The sequence below is a fragment of the Anguilla rostrata genome, chromosome 3, assembly GCF_018555375.3.
Source record: "Anguilla rostrata isolate EN2019 chromosome 3, ASM1855537v3, whole genome shotgun sequence".
Lineage (NCBI taxonomy): Eukaryota > Metazoa > Chordata > Actinopteri > Anguilliformes > Anguillidae > Anguilla > Anguilla rostrata.
In genome coordinates this window covers 13,377,384-13,394,306 of record NC_057935.1, presented here as the reverse complement: position 1 = coordinate 13,394,306, position 16,923 = coordinate 13,377,384, and the positions used below count along the sequence as shown (strand labels likewise).

Sequence of the window (16,923 nt, the reverse complement as noted above, 5' to 3'; positions counted from 1 at the left end):
TGGGGGGTGGGGGTGGGATAAAGAAATGGAATGCCACTTGGTAGGATGAGTAAACACTTTGGGTTGCTTGAAAAAACAACCTCCAACTGCTGCAAAAAAAATCGGCCCTTATTTTCACACCTGCCCTCCTGCCATTCAGAACAGGGCCATATCGCTGGAGCCCTGACTGTATGCCTGCAGATTTCAACATGCTGACAAAAGCCTCTGTGCGCGATTGTCATTCGACTGTGTTAAAAAGCAAAAAAACTGATGAATAGGATGCTGGCAACAAGAACGCACGGTCTCTAAATGCACCTAATCATAAAGATTGTTTTACTGCCCATGTAGAGAAAAAAGCATAAAGTCGCATGTTACTCAAGTGTGTTACAATTTGATTCTCTTTCAATATTAAAAATATTGTTGTAGTAGGTAATCACTGAAAAGTGCATTTGCCTTGAGTTTAGTGTTAAGTAAGTTAAGTAAATTTAGTGTTAAGAAACGCCTAAAAGATTTCCTTTTAAAAGGACAGATTTCATCAACACAAAGCAGATTTGGGGAATTTTAATAGCAGAGGAATGAGCTTAAATAGCACACAGATACCATACTGAGACTGAACTTTACAATTCCAGCTTGCCTGCTACTTTGAAAAACTCTTAAGGATAAACTTCTGCTTAAAAAATGTATAGTTTGCTGCACTAGAGCTACTAGTAATGTACGACCTAAGCCACAAAGCAGCTCTAAGTTGATGGATCCTACAGTTATCTCCACATACAGTACCAAATGACTTATTTTGGCCAGTGTTTAATTCTGACATCAAATTTAAAAATTCACAAATAAATAAATAAATAAATAAATTACGAACGTGCGTGTGTACACACGTAGCTTATGTGCACACATTAACCATTTTACTATTATTGGTGCGTAATCTTTTGTTCAACTTCTCTACACTGATTAGCATCGAATCAATAATTAACTTAGAGAAGTACAACACTCGTTTTTGCAAAGTTTATATATAATAAATGATTCTCTAATGTGTAAAAAGGGAACAAATGATGTTTCTGATATTGATTTGAATGATAAAAGCTAAACCTCCTTTGTTTAAAAATGCAAAATGTCGTCTGGATAGTTAGAGATATGGACAAGTATGCAGTTGCATACTGAGCGTTAGATATAAATATTTATGTGATTAAAAAGACAGCACCAGTCGAGACAGGGATAAAAATGAACTGAAAAGATATCATCTCTAAAATGTATTGTCAATTATACGCAACGGAATCGAGAAGTGCCACATGATCACCTATGACTATTTGCCTACATTTCAAAGCATTTCGGGCACACGCTAGTGTTCACGGAAACATTAAATCTAAATGTGCTGAATATCAAAACGTAATCTTAAGAATAATATGAACAGTGCAAGTGTATAACTCGAAAAATATAACGAAAAATATAATCGGACAGCTGAATTTGTCAGGAGCTGACAATCACGTTTTCATAATGCGCGTCAGTGCATAGTTATGTCTTCGTTGATTGTTAGAAACTCAATCGATGTGTGATTGATTAGGCTGGCAATACAAATGTTCTGAACAGCAAAAACGGTGGATGAATTATGAACTAGCTAGGCCCGATAGCTCACCTGATGCGCTGCGCGCATCGCGCCGTAACAGTTTTGGTCAACCCACCAGTTTTGCGCATAAAATAAAATTGTGGGATTTCCTCAAAAATAAATAAATAAATAAATAAATAAATAAATAAATAAATAAATTTACTTTGTGCCGACAGCTCGTCTCGATTAATGTTGTCGTGTCACATAAGCAAGCAAAATTTCGACACAATACAAACATGGACTATGTTTTCATAAAGCAATATTTACTAGTCCGCACTGAAGTATAGAAAATAACGAGGAAGAGCTCCAAGTATGCAAGGCCTTTTGCTGAAACGGTAGACAACTTACGCTGTAATCAGGCGCATGATATTCTTAAGAAATGTCAAAAATCGAAACGCTTGAGGTGTATTTTTGGGGGGTACTAAATATGAACACGAAGTCTACAACTGCCATAATGGTTCTAGTTGCCCCCAACATCTTTAAGTTTGCAACGTCCCGATCCCAAACCCACAGTATGTATTCGAGATAGATTCATACAGAATGCCAATGGAAAGAAGTCACTTACTTTGGATTTTGTGAGCTCCAAATAACCGACTCCAGGGATTTTGCAACTGGTAGCGCTGATCTGCACATGGCAATCAAAATCCAGAGGTAATATTTCCAACAGCAACCCGCTCCAGCCATTATCACCGAGCTTTTAGCGGTAACGCGACCGATCTTCGCAGTAATTCTGTGTTTCAAAAGAGACGGACACAAAGTGAACCCAGAGGATTTACCGCCACATGTAGTTTGATTTCTTTCGCCAACAAGCAGAAGACATGAGCAGCGGACGGTGAATGGAAATCCGACTTTCCTAAGAACTGTAAGTGTTCCGTTTTGCACGCGTGTCCTTGATTAAACTGCAAAGCCTTGGTGAAGGTACACACACAGTAGCGATGCCACACGGTAGCGAAGTGAAACTGGGGTTTTATTGAGATATTCTAAACAGTTTCGTAGGCATGTTCACATCAGTTGTCAATGAGACGGGCGGGTCGATTTAGATTGATTCAGAAAGTTCTTAAATGCAGTTAAATTCGAAGAATGTAGTTTTCGCACTGGTACGGACGTAGAGCGATGTACCCTATCTACCAGGTAGCGTGCTGTCAGTTCTCAATAACACACAAAATAATATCTTTCACTGGGTTGTCCTTCGTTTTATTGGTCTTTTCTTGAAAATATGTGCACATTCAAGGTGTGTGCTGTGTACTAGCCTCTGAGACTAAATTGATAATCCCATGTCCATCCCTTGGTTATGCCAACTCCAAAATATTCGTTTTATCTCTGTCCAAAGTGCCTCTTCCTCGAGGTATTCTCCACATAAGACAAAGGACGCTTATCTCCGATATCCTTAATGCGTTGGTCAGAGGTTACCTTTCAATATTCCATTCCCATGCAGTAAATTTCCAACAATTTTAATAATTGCAAAACATCTCCCTCCTCGTCTCACTTTGTGTATTACCATGCGTGCATTGCAATCCACACCAAACCGCGTAGTCCAAAAGGCAACGTTGTAGTGACAACAAATCGCGGCAAATTTGTTTTCAGTTTCAGGTGAGTGTCGAAAGCTGTTCCTTCCGTTTGATGTGCAAAGATAAGTAAAAAAAAAATAGTATCATACAGTCACAGCTGCGGCTCCCTCGCTTCCCTTTACTCTGAATATGATCACTGTCACATTCTATTCGCCCGCATCGCTCAAACTGCGCCCTCCTCACACGATCTGCAAGCGAAATCTGATGCTCCAACGAATGGAGGACCGCCCCTAGACTTCCAACCAATCACAGCGCACTTTGAGGTTCTCATCCAGCGTTATGCAGTTCCAATAGATGTAATCCGGGCCGAATTAACCTGCAAGGGTATATAAAAACGTGTTTTCTTTAAAATTTCAAAACTGTTTTATGCCAGAACTGTCTCTTAAAGGTTTATTATTATTCTTTAATTTATTTTATATTTCCATTTCTCTACTTTTTTGGCGGTAAGGACGTGGGAAATTTTCCAGAAATAAATTCTGTGTTTTGTATCAAACAGTGGACCGTAATCTGTTAAACAAACCTGTTGGTGGTTTCAGCCTTTTTTAAATCACGTTTATTTATTTATTTATTTATTTATTTATTTATTTTTTACGTGTGTCATTTATGACTATGACGGTTATGTTGTTTCAGACCTAACATCTAATAACGCCTTGTAAGAAACCAATAAAAGCAAATGCAAATCACTCTCTAGAAAGCACAAATTTACTTACAAATATGTTACTAATCTGAAATATTATTGTTGGTGGATTTTTATATATATATATATATATATATATATATATATATGATATTGTTTTTATTTTCGTAAATTAAACTGGTCATTTCTCGTCCATGATGTTTCCAGTTTTGTGCAGTCAATGCCGCCCTCTATCGGCCATTAGAAAACCCGCGCGAGAAAATAAATACAAGCAAAGTAGTACTGTCAAGCAGTTGCAATAGAAAATATAAACAATAATTTTAACGAGTCATAATGGTTCCGTTTGTTCGTTGCAGATATAGAACGTTTTGTATGTTCAGTAAATTCACATTGGATTAATATAATGGCAGCTGTGTGGCAAAATGGATAGGGAGCTGGGTTTGTATCCTATTGCGTGTAGGTTTAATTCCCAGGTTCGGAAAATATCGTGATACCCTTGAGCGTGGTACTTAAAATGAATTGCGACAGTAAATATCCAGCTGTATAAACTGATGCTATGTGGAAATTCTGTGTGAAAAGTTGTACAAGTCTGTTTGCATAAGGACGTCCGCTAAAATGTAACTAATGAGCATCTGGCCTAAATTTCCATTCCTACCATTGACACTGACAGTGATACTGCTGGGTTTGTTGAACAATAACCTAATGAGCAATCTGCTGTTTTATTTTAATGTAGACAATAAATCTCAGGAACTACAAAAAAGTTCAATCCATTTAAAATCAATGTTTTGAATGTTGTAAACATGAGTTTGGGACATTAGAGCTGTCCCAAATAACTTTTTTCACAATAACTTAGGAAGTGTATCATTAATCAAAACTGTATTCTCTTTGATATTCACTTTATTTGACATGTCACAGGTATTTGTTTCATAATGAGACAGCAGCTGTGTGATCAGGTTTGGTGTGCTTTAGTTTGTGTGTGTGTGTGTGTGTGCGTGCGTGTGTGTGAGTGTGAGTGTGAGTGTACACAAATTTGTGCTATGAAAAACACCAAGCTAAATGCATTGGCAATGAACAGAATCTTCTCATGTGATTTAAATGTCCTAGCAAAATACTGCAAAGGCAGCACTGTGCTCAAGTTTTTATTAGATTGAGTATTTGTGAGTATACAATTAACAGACCAGGGCAGCTGATATATGCATAATATTGTACCGCTGTTTTATGCAGCAATTGCATTTTGCGAGTTCCAAGTCTTGGGAATTCAGACCTATTAATATAGTCTATCTGTAGCATCTTTGTAAGCCTCAAAAATAGCTCATGCCATGCAGCTTGTGTCTGATTAGTTGCTCAGGGAAAAGATTAACAAAAAAAAAAAAAAAGACATCAGTAAGGAATTCAGGGCGAGAAGACCTAGACACTCAAACAGATAAATACAGCAGACAGGAAAAACAGACCTAAAGCAAACTGGAATTCAGACAGGGAAGGGTGTTGCTCACTCAGAATGACTTTCTGGAGATGTTTCAATAGAATATACAGTGAAACTTAGCCTTTGTACTGTTTTCCTTAAATCCATTAAACATCCCCGATGCCACAGAAATGAGGGTAAAAGAATATAACATTAAGAATATGATAGTGATGTGAAGCAGTAGTTCACTTGAATGGGGCAGGAAGGAGCAGTGACAATGAGCACCCTCTTTTAAAACAGTCTAAAAATAGTGTCTTTATGTCATTTTTTCAGTTGAAATACAACAATTTAATTTGATTGGATGCTTACGGCGTCTGACAGTGAATGCCCCACAGCTGCTACGACATTGCAGGATAGCTTAATTTCTGTGACACCAACAAACAAATGTAATCAGGGAGAAAGGAAAATAAATAAAACATAAACGTGCACTTAAGGCGCAAGGACAAGAGTACCTTGTCTAGCCTTGCTAATTGTTCCTCTTATCCTACCCTACTTAGCACTCCGGTAATAAAGTAATGAAAATGGCTTGGGAATCCGCAGAGAAATTGGGTGTGGCCACCCACGGCATGTCACTGTGTCAGCTCATTAAACCGCTTTAAGCTGACATCTCAGCAGCGTTGACTTGATAGGTAATGTGAATTTAGCTCTTACAGAATAATGCGGCGCAGAGGTGACTGAGGCTCAGCGGGAGTCTTTGCCATTCTCACTCGTCTTAGTGTCGCTGGTAATATTGATATAGCACGCATGCAGGGGATCAAGGTTCCTTCCTGTCATGAATTTGAAGGAAGCTGCTTTGAAGTGTTACTTCTGTGAATGTGCTGTGTTAATGAACGGGCTGTGCAGCAGTGTGTTCTTAACGCTACTCGTTTGGTATTTTGATCTTGAAATTAAGAAAAATGTCCTAAGTCCCAGCGTTTCGCTTTGCACGTGAGCGCTGAAAAGAGGCAGAAACCTCCTGCTGCCTCCTGTCCAAGGCATCACGAACACTGCAGCCCTGGTGTCACCACACTATGAGGTCACAGCTGTTGCCACCTGACCTCCCTTCCCCCAGAAATCTCCGTAGACTTCCGGTCAATAACTTCTGTGGATCTCCATAGCACTTATATTTAGCTAGTTTGGGGTCACATTACAACTGGTGTTTCCAAAAGCCTAACAGCACAGTGACCGGATGCTTTTATTGCTGGGGTATTCATTGGTTGGTGGCCAGTTAGGAGCCATAGTACTGCATTATGCACTTTGCATTTGGAGGTTATGTCATTACTGCCCAATGTCTGAAGTGAACCCGTGTCCTACCTGTATGTGTGCCTGTTTGTCTGTGATAGATGACAATATGAATTTACTTTCTGAGGAATAATAAAGTATATTCATTTTCAAATCAATGCATTTAACGAAGGTACTTTGATCTTGACACTCATAAAAACAAGATGCCACATTTAAGCTAAGTTTGCATCATTTTGTGCCTTTATGAGTATGATGACGACGATAATGATGATGGTGATGATGATGGTGATGATGACGATTATTATTATTATTATTATTATTATTATTGCTTCTGCTACAATCTCAGATTTTACAGACTACTCATTTAATTTTATCTCATCATGTTAATCTGAAGATTAAAAATTCACACTAAGTGTTCTGCTGAACGGTGTGACAGCAGTGTGACTTTCAGGCACACACCATTCTGGTTATAATATCTGTTTCCTTATCACCTGCTACATTTCTGCCAATAAAACAGATATTCACAGCTAGAATACTGCCAGTAAATATAATTGCATTGCATTAACAGTATATAAACAATCACTGTAGGAAGAGTATAGCTCTAAAGCAATTGGTTCAAACTAACCACAGGAGACTACTTTTAATTACAGTTTGACTACACTGAAGTAAAAGTATATTCCTCGTTCTTGTGCTTTTTTTTTGGCTAAACGTCATACGGCACAAAGGTGTACTATATTAGGCCCCTGTTTAATTACGCTTGTTAGCTTCCATAACCATTGAAGAATGCGAAACTGCCATAAGCCTGGAGATGCTGAAACGCTGTTATCTTTAATACTTAGCTAGCAGATAGTCCGTGTCAATAGTAGGCCAGTCGTTATCTCTGAGAGAGGATCAGCCGGTGAGAGGAGCATGTGGGGTGGATAACCCTCTCGTTCCAAGGGGAATCAATATCACTCACATATTAACCGGTCAGATAGCATATATGATAGCTATCCGTTTACCAATGGAAGTAGCTGACCAAGAAGAAATGTATGTTTAACCTAGTGAAGCATACATTACATCATCAGCTGACAGGAGTAGCTGCCGGGTCCATATGGGGTTCAAATTCCTGGCAGATACCCCGTCAAAGATTATATTGTTTTTGAATGCTCGAGCTCATCTTACTTTATGCTTGAGCTCATCTTACTTGCCTTTGGACAAAAAACTGCGAAAGCTTTGTGAGTGCACAAAAATGACTTCATGGTATGTGGAATTTCACTGCAAACACTGACATGTAATAAATGTGTTCTATTTGAATGTAACATCTTATCTTTAAAAAAGAAATGTTCTTCAGTTATTACCTGAATACAATCGGCTTTCCTCAAATTTTATTCACAATTCAAAGATTTTGTTGTTGTTCTTAAGAAATAGTTGGCATGAAGAACTTGCACTGGAAAGTTATACTTTGTAGTAGAAATGGTAGTGGTAGCCGTCATAGTTGTAGTAGCAGAGCTGATCCCAGCATGCATTGGGCCATAGGCAGGAAAACACCCCGGACTATTCGCCAGTCCATCACAGGGCTCATACACCATTCGCTCACATACTCATACCTAGGGCCAATGCATTTCAATACAACCGGAGTACCCGAAGGGAACTCTCACAGTCATAGTGAGAACATACAGACTCCACATGGAAACACCCCGGCTGGGATTCAAATAAAAAAGAGAAGATGAAGAAGAAGGAACATTAGATTTAAAATCATGTATTACTTTTGTCTTTAAGTAAAAGATCCTTAGGATATTTGCATGTTCATATTTAAGTTAGGCTCGGCTATTTATAGCACATTCCTGCCAGCCATGATGAGAAGTCCTTTACTGTGGGGTGATGACTGCTGAGAGGCTGTGACCCCAGATGCCCCCTCTCCCTCTGCTTGTCCTGGGTCACTGCCTGGTCAGTCACAACTGGCACAGGGTCACTGGACTCAGCAGGACAACAAAAACATGTACTCCTGAAACCAGTAGAGCACCCTTTTCCCACTGTAGAGCTAAAATCAGCCTGGCTTATTATGCCCCTTTAATCACTGAGACCAAGCTGTCTCATTAGTGCCCCTTTCCCACGGTAGAGCTGGAACCAGTCTGGCTTAAAACACTCCTTTCAGAACTGGAACCAGGCTGTCTCATTAATGCCAGTTCCCTACTGTAGCGCTGCAACCAGGCTGTTTCTCTAATACCGGTTTCCCACTGTAGCGGTGGAACAAGCCCAGCTCATTATATCCCTTTCCCACTGTAAGGATGGAACAAGCCCTCTGCTTTATACTGCTCTAGAGCTGGAACCAAGCAGGCCCGTTGTACCCCGTTACCGCTGTGGATGTGGAATTTTGGTCATCTAAAGTGTCATGAACATTATGGCACAAAAAGGTGGGCCTGCACACTGCCAGCAGTTGAGGTGAGTTTCTGTCTTTTGCTTGGCACGCCTGACTTGGGAAACTTGGCTCAAGACCCGCTCAGCTCTTGTTTTAGGAACTGGTTGATGAGCGCCGCTTCTAGCGAGACCCGATCAGGGGTCACGCGAGTTCTGTTGCGCGTACCGCTGCCAGTGGATTTATTTTGAATACTTACCACTGAGATCAGGCTCGGTGGAGGTGTTTGTGAAATCTAACGTTAAACCTAGATGTTTATCTGTGTTTGTTTTTCAGCGCTCTGAGACCCTGTGAAAACACATCAGCCAAAGTAATCAGCAAGAGGACTTTTTCTATGGCTGCGTCTATGTTTTTGTATCTTGTTTAATCCTCTATGAAGCCAAGCATTGAAATTGAAATTGATTCTTTAAACATCTTTTAAAAGAGTTTTTAGAGAAAATAAAATCCATACTAGCTTAATTTATTTATTTATTTATTTATTTGGATTCTTTTATTTTGCAATTTGGTATAAACCAAATAATGGCTTGACAGTGAAGGACAATTTAATATTTAGTACAGTTGGGGTAGACTGGGGATATCATTTTACAAGCTGAAGCTTTTTTTTTTTTTTTTGCATGTTCCCATTTGGCAGCTGTGTAGGAGGAAAACTGGGCCATGTTTTAACTGAGGAACCAAACCACCGTGCAGAAACCCACCAGCATTTTCCTCACCTACTGTTTCGAGTGACACTTCAAAAATATCATTCGACTTTGATTACATGCCTTTCTTACCAAAGGCAACATAATGTATGTTGCTTTTGATACAAATAATGTATCAAAAAACCTGATGTTTTATTTATTTATTTATTTATTTATTTATTTACTTACTTACTTATTTATTTTACACATTATCCATGTATATAATGCTGGCTGCATACTAAAGCTAGTTAGGCCAAGTCTCCAACTCCATGGTAAAGACTGGAGGCCTCTGATATAAATTATATACAGGCTACTGGGCCTTAATCAGTATTTTTCCAGGTGTTCTAACTCTATCTGTATGTCCGCATTTTAACACCGCATGAGATGATACGCGTGGAAACAGACCTTTGAGGCGAGTTAAAACTCTGTCACAGTAGCTACAGCTTTCAAAACACCTCGTTCAGATATTCAAATATGCGTGAGCTACCGTTAACCTCCCCCCCCCCCTCAAACCCACCACCTCTCTCCTGCTGGGGGACACACACATCACCGTCAAACAGCAGACAGGACAGACTCTGACACCTGCAGGGCCTGCCAATCACCCTGGAGCTCGGCGGATAAACAGAAGCTCACACCTGCTGTCCTCTTTGCCAGCTGAGAAGACGAGGCAGTACCCTAAGGGAGCCAGCGGGAATTTCTTCAGCGCCTCACCCAAACTGAGCCTGGGGGTCCAAATGAAAGACGCCATGGAAACGGCGCTCAGTCCCGAGTTCCCTCATCAGATCTGTAGTCTTCAGCCATGTCATGTTTTCCAGCCACCCTCATACATGTAATCGGGTCTGGCTTTATTGCCAAGAAGTTGCTGAGCATTGTAGGACCTGTGATTGGTTGTGACATTAGTGCTTAGAGAGCAGAAACTGTTATCAGGCCAGTGATTGGGTCTGACATTAGTGCTGAGAGAACACAAACTGTTAGCAGACCTGTGATTGGGTCTGGCATTAGTGCTGAGAGAACACAAACTGTTAGCAGACCTGTGATTGGGTCTGGCATTAGTGCTGAGAGAACAAAAACTGTTAGCAGACCTGTGATTGAGTCTGGCATTAGTGCTAAGAGAGCACAAACTGTCATCAGACCTGTGATTGGGTCTGGCATTAGTGCTGAGAGAGCAGAAGCTGTTAGGAGGCCTGTGATTGGTTTATTCGTGTGAGGTCTGAGATCAGACTTGAAATTGAGGGGCACTGCAGGGGCCTGGTCAGTCACATGTGTTTACTGATCAAAGAAGTTCAAGATGCTTCTTTTTTCCTACAACAGCCAGAAAGAGAAATGGGTTAATTTCACATGGCCTGTACTTTCTTTGCTTTTTTCCCTACTTTCCCTCTGAGCTGCTTTTGACATCTGATACGGAACTGACAAAACTGGATTCTTCTCTCATTAAAACGCTTGCGTTGTACAGAAACAAAAGTTTGAAAAGCAGTCTGCAGGGTCGGGTTTCTGTAAAATGCAGTCATTCACATGTCTGGAAATAACAAAACATCTGAAAATGGGCAATGAGTCAAGCAGCCCAATCAGGCAGACAATCTGCTTAACAGACAAGGTCCTGTCAGCTCAGTTTGGCAAAAAAAAATGTATAAACAGTCGCAATCAGCCAAACTATGATTTATTTTTTTCTCAGTAAATAAACACAAGGGTTCATATTTTTTTCCAGCAATTATATGGTAAAATGCTACGTTATTTCTTTTGGTGGCTGTATTGATTCTTAAACACTATGTCCTTCAGGGATTTTTTTGTCAGTTTACAAGGCCCATCAAACCTTGTTGAATGCAACAGGATAAAGGAAGTGCATGGCTTTGTTTATCAACAATTGGAGGTGAGTAGGACAGTGCAGAACTTTATTCTTAACTTTCTCACAAGACTTCTTAAGTCTGTAAGTACTTTGGATGTGAAAGTAGATGCTTTTCCTGGTATTAGTTTAATAGAAGGATCTCATATCACAATCCTAGATGCCTTGTAAAGAAACGCTAATGTTTGGAAGGAAGGCTGGCTTATGACACTCCACAATGGTGTACATCAGGGTTCATCTAAACACTTTGAGTGTTTTTAGGATGTGAAGTCTTAAAAGTTAATTTGTTGAAGCCTGGGCTCTGAAGCACAAGAAGTAATGTCTCTCATTGTGGCTTCTGGGGTTTTTTTTTGTGCATTTACTTGCTGGCTTGTTAATTTCACATTTATTACGAGTCCTGGTGTGACTCATCTTAAAAACATATTTAATCTTTAGTCTTCAGAATCCATTAACTTTGCCAGTAGAGAACATTTTCTTTCCACGTCCCTTGTGCCTATGATTTTACAATAGACTAGCTAATGGACGGAAATTTTAAGAAACACAAAGGCGAATAAAGAAGGGAAAATGCATACATTTCAAATTGAAATCAGAGAGCGACACACACACTCTCACCACACTTCCTCAGATTGTTTTTACTTTTGCGGTTTGTGTGATTGGTGATCGAAACAGTGCTCTCATTCAGAGGCAGGAACTGGCATGGCCATAATCACACAACAACGTGTGCAGGAGCTTAGGCAGTCGATGTCCGCATTGCCCCCACCATCGCCCGCCCCCTGCTTTTATCATACAAAACATCAGCGAGCAATCAGGTGTACTTTAATTAGAGAGCTACAGCCAAAACATACTGGGTCGAACGAATATAATGAAGGGAAGTTAGTCATGTCTCAACACTGTGAATCAAGACTGGGCAATTTGAAAGGATTAACTGGAAAAGAAACCCAAGTAAACACCCAGCTTTCTCTGCTACCAGTGGCCAAAACACATCACTAGCGCATATTTTATTTCACGGAGTAATTAAGTTAAAAGAAAATTTCATTCGGGAGTACCTCAGGAACTATTTTTAGCCAGCCAAAATAATATTTACATTTTAGCCGGCCAAAATAATATTTACTTTTTAGCCTTTCCAAAGCAGCGATTTCCATTTTGTGTTGACTTAAACAAAAACGCTTAGTCTATTTAAAAGGCCTGCGTTGCTGCCCTGAACACCACTAATGGAAGTGTGGTGACTGTGATGGTCAAAATATTTAAAACAGCAACATTAAAAATTATTATAATTGCCTTGTGTTTATTAAGCCGTGAAATGGTATAGCAGGTAGCCAGCACTCTTCTGCTAATGTTTCCACAAAGACCTATTGTTCGTGTGATATTCAGATTCTGAAAGCAGTAGGTGCATATGTAAATATAGTTAAGTATTTGAAGAAATTATTAGCCACAGGTCCGTATTTAATGTACAAGCTTGCCTGGTGATACTGTGTTGTGGGCTCTGTGAATGGCAGATCCATCATGGTGCTCCCTAATTTCATGCTACATATGCACTGTCACTCAAGTGTTCCTCTCTCCGTGGAAAATGGCCGTTTTCTGCTTACCGTTCTCTGGACACGTTTGGTGGAAAATCACAAAAGTCATTAAAGAGCGAGGCTTAATCCCAGAATGCAAGTCAAAACGAGATCTGCACAATTAAGAAAGTGTTCATATTGCTGCAGAGTTAAAAATGGATCTAGTGACTGCTCAAAACAGGTACTACTTTATTTTTAAATATCAGTTAACATATGCATGTCTACTGTATCAAGATCTTATGTATAACTGTAATTCAATTAAAACTGCAGTAAGTGTTGGAAAATGAAGTGGAAAGATATAGTTGGACTTACCACGCCAACACATATAAAGGTGACAGACAAATGTATCCTGAGAACCTTTCCGAGGGTACAGTTAGTTGCAGAGCCACCACATGTGCCTTGCATTATGTAGACGAAGGTTATTACATACATAATATATAGAGAATATTTCTAAAACCAGTATCACTCTAGCTAAACATGGATCTTTTTGATGTAGCAGGGAATCGTCTCATTTTAAATACTGTGATGTGTAGGTGGCAAATAGCAGCAGTGCTGAGCAGTGGTTAGGGAGCGGGACTTGCCCAGCGAGTAAGCACCTATCAGACCACCATCAGTGCTGGCTGGCAGGCCCAGAGCATTTTGCAAATTGACATTTTAGCGGTCTGCCACAGGCAGAACCATTCGCCAACTATTTTGCATTATTTTAATGGCTGATCCTCATCTCGCTTCTCTGCTTTTTCTCCAAATCGGTCCGCTAAAGGCCCAGTTAGCAAAACGCCGGGGGACGTACGACAGCGCTAATGACAGGCCTCTTGTGGGCACAGTTTATTTTCTGGCTGGGTAGCACCAGAAGTTTTTTCGGGTCCCCTGTGGTTGCACCCACTAGGTCATGTGCTTTTTGTAAACAGTCACCTGCAGTGCTTTTTAGGATAAACTGCGGGCAAATAAATAACGTTGAGATGAAATAAAAACACACAAGAGTGAAATACTCAGCTGAGCAAGTCCTCTGAAGTCACGGCTCGGGGTGGAACAGCGGAAACGAGCGCCGGTTTTCTGTCCCCTAGAGCGCGGAAGAGACTCTGCGTTATTACTTTCAGTGAGGACATTCAGGTGCTTTTCGGAATGTGTACTCCTGCTTTCCACATCAGGTGCCCCAACAGGAAAGCAGAGACGCGGGTTTAAACACTAATGGGTTGCAGAGGTGGAGGTGTGAAGTTTGGATATCAGCACGTTAGCGTGTAAGTCGGCATTTGGTCTCCATTGGCGGCTGTCTTAGAACCAGGCAGTCCAGGGGTGATTTTCAAAGAAAATACGCTTTTTTTTGCTTCAAATGTATGTGTGAGTGTGTATATATTTAACTAACACCATATTGTTTGCAAAACAACTCTACAAACTTAATTGGTCTTTTAATTTCTTTTTGCTTTTGTTTTTATGCCTGCAGTGGTAAAAACCGCATGTCTTCATTTCACTTTGTAAGGCACCATATATAGCGGTTTTACTGTAGTGCTGTAGTGGCGTTAACCACTTGGTCAGAATCCCACAAAACTGGATGTTTCCATCTGGTCGCCTAATCACGCCCTTACATCTGCTACACAATCCCTTCAATTCCACCCACCTCTGATTCGACAAGTCATCACCGCAAACGAGAATAGATTTCTCGCCTGCCCTACCTGGCTAGAACGAAGCAAAACAAATAAAAGTTATTTCGGCCAGACCCCGCAAAAAGAATTTGTTTTGCCTTCGGCAGAAGCTCAGATTTCTGCGATAGAGCACGTTTCGTCTTAAATCCATATTTTGCGTATCATCGCGCACTTGCGGCTCGAGCGCTGTCATGGAAAACCCATTTCAGACGGTCTCCCACCGGCGGTATACGGCTCAGCTTCGGGCTCTGCTCGTTTAATAGGGCCGAGAGAGTGGAGCTCGCGATTCCCCGGCCGCACAGAGGGCAGTCAAGGAGAACAAAGTCATCAGTTAGAGAAATAGCACAGATAATCAAGCTCACGCCCCTCAGGAGGGATCCGACTCGATCCTGAATGCGTTTCCCAGAAGCAGCTGCGGAAGGCCGTGCGTATGAGCCAGCCCGGGCCTTGATGCGACCAGACAGCCTAATTACAGCCGGGCTGAGCGCATGCCACAGCGGCCTGATGAATACCGAGGGGTGTGGCGGACATTTGACAGCCTGCGCGGCGAAGATAAACATTGCCGCACTTCCTCCCTCACCGTTCTTAAGCCGCTACGAGCCAAGGAGGAAGTCTCCGCACACCGACTCGACACAGGAATGGTGATTTTCATAATAAGAGTATCGGCCACTTTTTGCAGTGGAGGGCCATGCAAGCAAAGATGGGGAAAATGAAGAAAAATCCATCTGTCAAGTCATGGACATATATGTTTAGCAGCACACATATTGATATCATACTTGGCTGACGGAATTACAGCATGGGAGAATGTATACCAGGAATGTGACCACAGGCTGGGGTACATCCATTAGCGCAGTAGTTCACAATCCTGTTCCTGTAGGTTTTCACTTCAAGAGCACCTCCTTCAACAGCGAGTGATCTCATGGAGCTGCTAATGACTAAAATCAGGCGTGCCAAATTAGGGTGGAAATTAAAACCTATAGGACAGTATATCTCCAAGAACAGGGTTGGAAACTGCTGCATTAATGTCCCACAGGTGGTTCACAAGAGGAGTTGAGGTGGGTCACAAAAATTCATGAGAAACTGGCTTGGCCTACATTACCACATTTATCAAGTTGCACTTTCCATAGACATTCAAAGCAGTCAATTTAAATACTGTACTAGCTGCCAGGACTGCATGTGTCACTGTGTGCGGAATGGTTTGATTGTATGCTTTCCATTTAAATTCCATATTTGAGTATATTTATATTACTTTTAGCAATGGCAAAAAAAGGTGTATATGTTAATTGTATGGTCCATGAGATTGGAAATCACTGTTCCAAAGAGTCAAATAATTACATAAAATATTTTAACCAGTAAAATTCCTGCAGATTGCTGAATATTTTAAAAGGCAGATCTATTTTTCGTCACATATTCTGAAAGTTTTTTCTTTCATATGATTTAATGCTCTGGAAAAGTGTTTTCAAATTTGACCAGCTTTGAAAGATTTTAAAGTGTTTCACATAATCATTTGAACCAGGCCTGCCCACAGTCTCTCTCCACTGTGGGGGGAACATGAGCAGCTGGGTTTCATTTGAGTTCTTGTACACATTGGTGGAATCCCACTGACTCTGTATCCTGGCCAGTGCCTATTCATCACAGAGGAGTCATGCACAGCCATACAGAACACTGTTCGGGAGAATTCCCCACAGTTCAATAACCGATTTAATTCATATTCCCTTAGCACTCATTAACCCCCCCAAACCCTGCATTATATAGTGTGATTGGTTTAGGTGACTATACTCATGGACAAAAAGTGTTGCACAGGAGATTAGGGAAAACCTGAAGATTGGGGGGGGGGGGAGAGATTGATTCATCTTGAGAGGGAGATAAATAATATCACATATGAGTCTAAATCAAACAAACATGTTTGCACTCCTGGCTATGCTGCAGCTGATTTTTTTTTTTTTCCTTTTTTATAAAAGCACACATTGTATTTTTCAATTATATTTCAGCTGACTTCTAAATCAAAGTTCTTTGTGACAGATTCTTTCGCTGACTGTTAAAATACAGTCTTCTTGCCTGTTTTTACAAGGCCACAGCTCAAAAAAAAGGATGACTTTAATGCACCTATTATAGTTTTTTCCCCAAGTACCACTGCAGAAATACAGAAAACGGAACAAAAGAAATGCAATAAGTTGAGGAAAACTAGAGAGATGATGTTAAATGGATGCTGCGAGGATTGGAGTTAAGTGCTGTTTATGTTGATGAAAGGGCTCTTCCACTGAATTCTGAAGGCAGGAGAAGCAAAAAAAAATAATAATCTTATCAATCGTGTGCAAAAGACTAACCCTTATGCAGGCATG

The 16,923-nt window shown here is 40.6% G+C and overlaps 1 protein-coding gene across 1 annotated transcript in view; it reads right to left on the bottom strand.

Moving 5' to 3' along the window:
* LOC135250247 (ephrin-B1-like) overlaps positions 1-3,337 on the bottom strand; it is an 89,740-nt gene extending 86,403 nt beyond the window's left edge. Inside the window, exon 1 of the mRNA XM_064326345.1 lies at positions 2,148-3,337. Within this exon, the coding sequence (XP_064182415.1) occupies positions 2,148-2,266 (119 nt within the window). The 5' untranslated portion in view covers positions 2,267-3,337. The remainder of the gene's footprint in view (positions 1-2,147) is intronic.
* Positions 3,338-16,923: the final 13,586 nt, after the last annotated feature.